A 7,196-nucleotide genomic window follows, 5' to 3' on the forward strand; every position below is an offset into this window, starting at 1 on the left:
ATTCACATTCATATTCTTCACATGAGAACATAGACCATCTCTTCCTTTTTCTCAATGATCCTCGAACTAAGTAAGTGTTTGTGTGTGTGTGTGTGTGTGTGTGTGTGTGTGTGTGCGTGTGTGTGTGTGTGTGTCTTTGTCTTTGTAGGAGTGGCTTGTTGATGATGTAATGACACACCCCAAAACCTCACCATAAAATGTTGACAAAAGGTGAGTCACATGTTCCTCTCAAAAACAATGCACCAAATAAAGAATAAAGTCATTTCAGTGTCATCTCTAGAACGACTCTTCGGGAAGACTGGCAAGACTTAAAATGACCAAAAATACCAATATTCGAATCAGTCTGCCAATAGTCTGCTTTGTCTGGCAGATTGCTATGATCATCCTGTTTGGTGTGTTCATCCGCTATAACGAGGAGTCTGATACCCATTGGATTGAACACAAAAGAAAGAACAACATTTCCAGTAATATAGAGAATGACTTTTACTATAGATATGCAAGTAAGTATCATCACCATTATGTTTTACTGAAATAAGATACATTTTTAGCTATATCTTCTGTAAAGGATTAGTTTCTCATGGTTTATTTTGTCTATTTTTTAAAATATTCATGACATTTTCCAACTAATCTCAGATTTTTTTATTTGTATTAATATTTATTTATTTATCCTTTTAAGGCTTTCAGGATGTACATGTGATGATCTTTGTGGGTTTTGGATTTCTCATGACCTTTCTGAAACGATATAGTTTCGGTGGAGTTGGCTTCAACTTCCTCATCGCAGCCTTTGGGATTCAGTGGGCTCTGTTGATGCAAGGCTGGTTTCATTATCTTGACCATGAAGACTGGAAGATAAAAATTGGGATTGAGAAGTAATTGATTATTCCTAATCAATGTAGTGGAGAGTTACATATTTTGTTTCAACTTCTGCAACTCAGTGTTTTGTTTTTCTTTATTTATATTCTCCAAATTAAAGCAATATATACATTTACTTATCCTTAAGCAGTTTAGATTTATGTGAAGTACTAAAGAATGCTGTTTTTTAAACCTACCCCACATAAAGTATATATATGTGAGGGCAGTCATTCTATTGAAATTTTTTGTACAACAATCATATATATATATATATATATATATATATATATATATATATATATATATATATAATATATATGGAATAATCTATATTATGGTCTATGGACATGATTAATTGTATTTTTAAACTTTTTAAACATGTTATTTTACATAATTAATTACAAAAAATGTACATATTAAACCAATAGCCCTAATATATATGTAAGGGATATTGAACAGTCCGTTGTTATCGCAAAATAATGCCTAAAGGATTATCAGCCTGAAGGTGTTTATTTTCCAATAACAACCAGCTGACTGTACATTATCCCACTTATTACATGGCTACTAACCAAATAAACAAATACATGGACATAAAATATTGATTTTCATTGAAATGAAAATAGCTGAGGAGCTGAAATCCATATCCAGTTTGCATCGGAGTGTTTTATTTTGTGAAAATGACCATCTGACTACTAATTATCCAGCCTATTACAAGACTACTTGCCAAAAAAGAAATAAATGCGTATGAAACATTGATCTGAATAGAAATTATTTTATTTTCTTGCTTGAATTGATCGCACAGTGATCGGAGAAGCAGGAATGATCGCTCGCAATACCCGGATGACAAATATCAGACCTCTAGATGGCGCCATTGACTAATCAGAATCGAGTATTCTAGAGAGCAGTATAAATATATATATATATATATATATATATATATATATATATATATATATATATATATATATATATATACATTCTACTTTATATGTGGTGATTTCACTGTAGTGTATTTCTAATTGGTTAAACTGATGGTGGTACTGATAGTATAACTCAACCCTTGTAACAATACTCCATGGTCTCTCCTTAACTCTAACATTGTGAGACTGAAATTTCTATAGAGCATTCCATTTGCGGAAAACTCCATTGATATCTTTGATCGCTGTCATTTTTAAATCAGCCTCATCAATGCTGACTTCTGTGTGGCCGGCTGTCTTATTGCATATGGCGCTTGTCTGGGAAAGGTCAGTCCAGTGCAGCTAATGGTTCTTACTCTGTTTGGTGTCACACTGTTTGCAGTTGAGGAGTATATCATTCTTGAACTGCTTCATGTAAGTTTAAAACAATCTATTCTCTCCCAGTAGATAACATGAGTGTTTGGATTGATCATTTCTAATGAATTCATATATGCATAGGTGAAAGATGCTGGTGGTTCAATGGTCATCCACACTTTTGGAGCATATTATGGTTTGACTATATCTTGGATCCTGTACCGACCACGTCTGTCTCAATTCAAGAATTTACAAGCATCTGTATACCACTCAGATGTCTTTGCAATGATAGGTGAGTAAACTTCCCTCTCTGGTTTCCCCTGTGGTATTTTAGTTATAGTATAGGGATAGTTCACCCAAAATAAAAATCATCTTATGATTTCTTCTATATATACACTGGTGGCCAAAGTTTGGAATTATGTACAGATTTTGCTCTTATGGAAAGTAGTACTTTTATTCACCAAATTGGCATTCAACTAATCGCAATGTATAGTCAGGACAATAATAACATGAAAAATTACTATTACAATTTGAAAAAACAAATTCTGAACTTCTTAAACTACTTCAAAGAGTTCGCATCAAAAATCCTCCACGAGCAGCAATGACAGCTTTGCAGATCCTTGGCATTCTAGCTGTCAGTTTTTCCAGATACTCAGGTGGCATTTCACCCCACGCTTCCTGTAGCACTTGCCATAGATGTGGCTGTTTTGTCGGGCATTTATCACGCACCTTACATTCTAGCTGATCCCACAAATGCTCAATGCGGTTAAGATCCATAACGCTCTTTTCCAATTATCTGTTGTCCAATGTCTGTGTTTGTTTTCCCATTCTAACCTTTTCTTTTTGTTTTTCTGTTTCAATAGTGGCTTTTTCTTTGCAATTCTTGCCATGAGGCATGAGCCTTCTTTGTACTGTTGAACATGAAACTGGTGTTGAGCAGGTACAGTTCAATGAAGCTGTTAACTGTGGACATGTGAGGTGTCTATTTATCAATCTAGAGACTCTGATGTACTTATCCTCTTGTTTAGTTGTACATCTGGCTCTACCCCATCTCTTTCTGTCCTTGTTAGAGCCAGTTGACCTTTGTATGAAACCTTTTTCATGCATCGTATAGCCTTCATTCCTCAAAACAATGATTGACTGATGAGTTTCTAGAGAAAGCTATTTCTTTACCTAATATTGACCTATTGCAGACTGTGGCAACTCAAAAACAAACACAAAGACAATGTTAAGCTTCATTTTATGAACCAAATAGCATTCAACTGTGTTTGATATAATGGCAAGTGTTTTCTAGTACCAAATGAGCAATTTAGCATGATTACTGAAGGATAAGGTGTTGGAGGGATGGCTGCTGGAAATGGGGCCACTCTACATTTGATCAGAAATTACTTTTTTCAAATAGTGATGGTGCTGTTGTTTACATCTGTAATGTCCTGACTATACTTTGTGATCGGTTGTATGCCACTTTGGTGAATCCAAGTACCAATTTCCTACTGAAACAACAAAATCTGTACATTATTCCAAATTTTTTGGTATGACAATTCTAATTTGCCTCCCTGCTCCTGTCATAGGCACTCTTTTCCTTTGGATGTTCTGGCCCAGTTTCAATTCTGCCATCGCAGATCATGGAGACGGCCAGCATAGAGCAGTTATAAACACCTACCTTGCACTTGCCGCATCAGTTCTCAGTACTTTTGCCATCTCAAGTCTTTCAAAGAAATATGGAAAGCTTGATATGGTAAAAATCCTCCACCAGATCTCTAACAACTGTCTATGAGATTTGACTTAATCTTTAATTTGTATATGTAAATAACCTTTAGACTTCCTTGACGTTGTTCAGGTCCATATTCAGAATGCTACCTTGGCTGGTGGTGTTGCAATGGGAACAGCTGCAGAGTTTATGATTATGCCATATGGCTCTCTGATAGTAGGATTCTGTACTGGCATTATTTCCACATTTGGATACATTTTTCTGACTGTAAGTTTTGCCATGTTCTACAATACTTCCAATGCCCATAATATACAGATAATACACTTTAGTTCACTTTTTATTCACCCTCACATTGCTCCAAACTCTTTTTGTGTTCAGTGAATGAAAAAAAATTATATGGGTTTGGAAAAACATGAGGTTGATTTAATTGTTTTGATTCTATATGTGGAATATGTTTAAAATGTTTCTTTTTAAGTTGCTGTCGAAAATGTATTTCAAAAGTTTTAAAGTTCATTTTAAAGCACATTAAAAAAAAAGTAAATGCATGAGGTTTTGTAACCATAACAATATATATATATATATATATATATATATATATATATATATATATATATATATATATATATATATATATATATATATATATTTTTTTTTTTTTTTACATTTTAGCCTTTCATGGAAAGAACTTTGAAGATACAGGACACTTGTGGAGTACATAACCTGCATGCAATGCCTGGAGTTATAGGAGGTGTTGTCGGAGCTATTAGTGCAGCTGCAGCCAGTGAAACAGTTTATGGATCTGAGGGGTAAATTTGTGGGAGTGTTATAGTAATTAGCACATTTTCCATTATCCTATATTCCAGTCTAGATAAGATCTGAATCTTGAATCTGATTGCCAATTTTCTTAGAACCAAAACTGTAACCGAATCATTTACCAAATTATTGGTAATAATACATGTTCTATTTAGGTTTTTAAGCTGTTTTAGAGTATTATTAAATGCTTGTCAGCACAATAAACCAAGACTATTCTCATATATCTTAAATCTCCTGACTCTGAAATCATTTATATATTTTAAAAGAAAAAGAAAATGAAAGCAAATATCTTGTAAGTAATGCCTTAATAATCTGGTTTCTGTTCAGGTTGATTAACACTTTCGACTTTAAGGATGCCAACAGGACAGTCAACAAGCAGGGTGCTTACCAGGCAGCTGGTCTTTGTGTAGCATTAGCATTTGGCCTTGTAGGTGGAGCTTTAGTTGGTGAGTGTAAATAAAGTAATACAGGTAAACTAAGTTTATCGTTATTTAACATTACGTAACATGCATTAGAGCAGTTTGCTTCATTTTACAGGGGGGATTCTAAAGCTGCCAATCTGGGGAGACCCGGCAGATACCAACTGCTTTGATGATGATGTTTACTGGGAGGTAAGAAGTGTTTGTAAATTTAAAAACCCAGACAAAAGAGAATATTCAATATGGTATTGAGTAAAATAATTTATATATATATGAGGTGGATTTAAAAAAGTCCTGGATTCATAAACATTTTATTCTTAGCTTCCTGAGGATGATGATGAAAATATCCCTGTATCTATACACTCAAACACAAACCATGTAATAAACATGCAGCCAGAAATGTGAGTATACATTCTGTCAAGTTTTATATTACTGGGTGTATTCATGCATCTCTTACAATTAAAGTATCCTTCTGAAAGACACTATTTTGAAAGTTACTGCCATAGTTACATATAGTTATTTTAGATTATGATGAGATTGACAGAACAGAAATAAAACAAAAGTTTTTTAGAGTGATGAAAGTTTTAAAGCTTTTAAGATAATTGATTTATGTGGCATAGATTTTAAATTACATGTAAGAAATTTGACCAATAGTCAAAATTGCTGTGTAAATTTATTTTATTTAAAACATTTCTGATTTTTGGCATCTCTCATGTACACAGATATCGAAGCAATCTATAGAAAAGAGCTTTCCTGAAACACTCCATGAAGAAGCTCAGCTCTGAATGATGACGTTATGAAGGCTTTATAGTTTGATAAACTGCTCAGAGGAATTTTTTGTCATGTGCTGTGGGTTATACAATTTCATAATCAGGAAGCATCTTTTCAAAACAGCTGACAAACCAGTGTTGCCAGTATTGTTTCCACAAAGACAAATCGAAACAAACCTTTTCATATTCTTTTTAATTCTTTACATTCCTACACAAGTTTTGATAAGTCTAACTTATCTGTGTTTGTCTGTGAAATATCTTTATAATATTTATAGTTATGTAATCTTTATATTCTTTATAGTTATCTGATAACCATATGGTTTTTAATTGCACTTTCTTTTCATTGGTAGGATTTATATAAAGAGGTTCCATTAAAATAAAATAAAATAAATTATCTGCCCTGAGTAGAAAGTGAGCAAGATGTTGATTTAATGAAAAGTGAAATACACATTATTTAACAGCATGACAAAAAGCTCCCTAATAAAGTCACATGTTTTTATCATATATTGGTTTCACTGATTTTCTAATTGAAACAGTACATTAAAGCAATAACACGTGATTGGCTTTGACAGATGAATTTGCATACTATCCTGGGGCCTCTATTTAATAACCTTATTTTTGCCAAAAGAAACTTCCTTCTTTATGGAATGTTTCTAATCCATCAGAACATTTTTTTTTCCCCCTCCCCCTTTGAAAACCTTTGAAAGATATTATTGATAACGTTAAGGTCGAAATTGAGGTTTGGTGGAAAAAAATAAAAATAAAAGGAGACTGGCAGTAGAACTCACTCTATGAACAAGATCAGTTATCCCATAGATGAAGTTACTGTATACAAAAAAATTCTCCGCCCCTTCCTGGTTCTTTTGGTAGCCAAGAAAAGAACTGCTGTCTATGAGCGCTTTGCTAAAATTGCGCTGAAGCTGCCCAAAAAGTGCTGTTAGTGGGGTTGGAACACCCCATTCCAACAGATTATTGGAAAGTGGAGCTTCTTTAAATTTCCATCACAGGACAGGATTTTACATAAATTATGATAATTCACGGGTCACCGTTATTGTTAACGCTGCTCTATTAGAACCAATTGACCCTAACTTTTTAATTAATCATACTCTGATTGTAAACTGCTTATATTGATTTCCAAAGTGCTGTCACTGTGACAGATATGAGGTCAAATATGATCTAACAATAATCTTAAAAAAAAGACCAACATATATGGGGGCCTGGGTAGCTCAGCGAGTATTGACGCTGACTACCACCCCTGGAGTTGCGAGTTTGAATCCAGGGCATGCTGATTGTCTCCAGCCAGGTCTCCTAAGCCTTTGGTTTTGGCAACCAAATTAGCCCAGTTGCTAGGGAGGGTATA

The 7,196-nt window shown here is 33.9% G+C and overlaps 1 protein-coding gene across 1 annotated transcript; it reads left to right on the plus strand.

Annotated features, from left to right (window-relative positions):
• Nucleotides 1–235: 235 nt before the first annotated feature.
• Nucleotides 236–6,322, plus strand: rhcgl1 (Rh family, C glycoprotein, like 1). The gene is made up of 11 exons (XM_052140617.1): nt 236–500; nt 677–869; nt 2,033–2,183; nt 2,268–2,415; nt 3,695–3,861; nt 3,964–4,101; nt 4,504–4,640; nt 4,975–5,093; nt 5,185–5,258; nt 5,388–5,467; nt 5,789–6,322. Exons 1-11 carry the CDS (start codon nt 314–316, stop codon nt 5,805–5,807), a joined length of 1,413 nt encoding a protein of 470 aa, XP_051996577.1. The 5' UTR covers nt 236–313; the 3' UTR covers nt 5,808–6,322.
• The last annotated feature ends 874 nt before the right edge of the window (nt 6,323–7,196 follow it).

This window comes from Xyrauchen texanus, chromosome 13 (assembly GCF_025860055.1).
Source record: "Xyrauchen texanus isolate HMW12.3.18 chromosome 13, RBS_HiC_50CHRs, whole genome shotgun sequence".
Lineage (NCBI taxonomy): Eukaryota > Metazoa > Chordata > Actinopteri > Cypriniformes > Catostomidae > Xyrauchen > Xyrauchen texanus.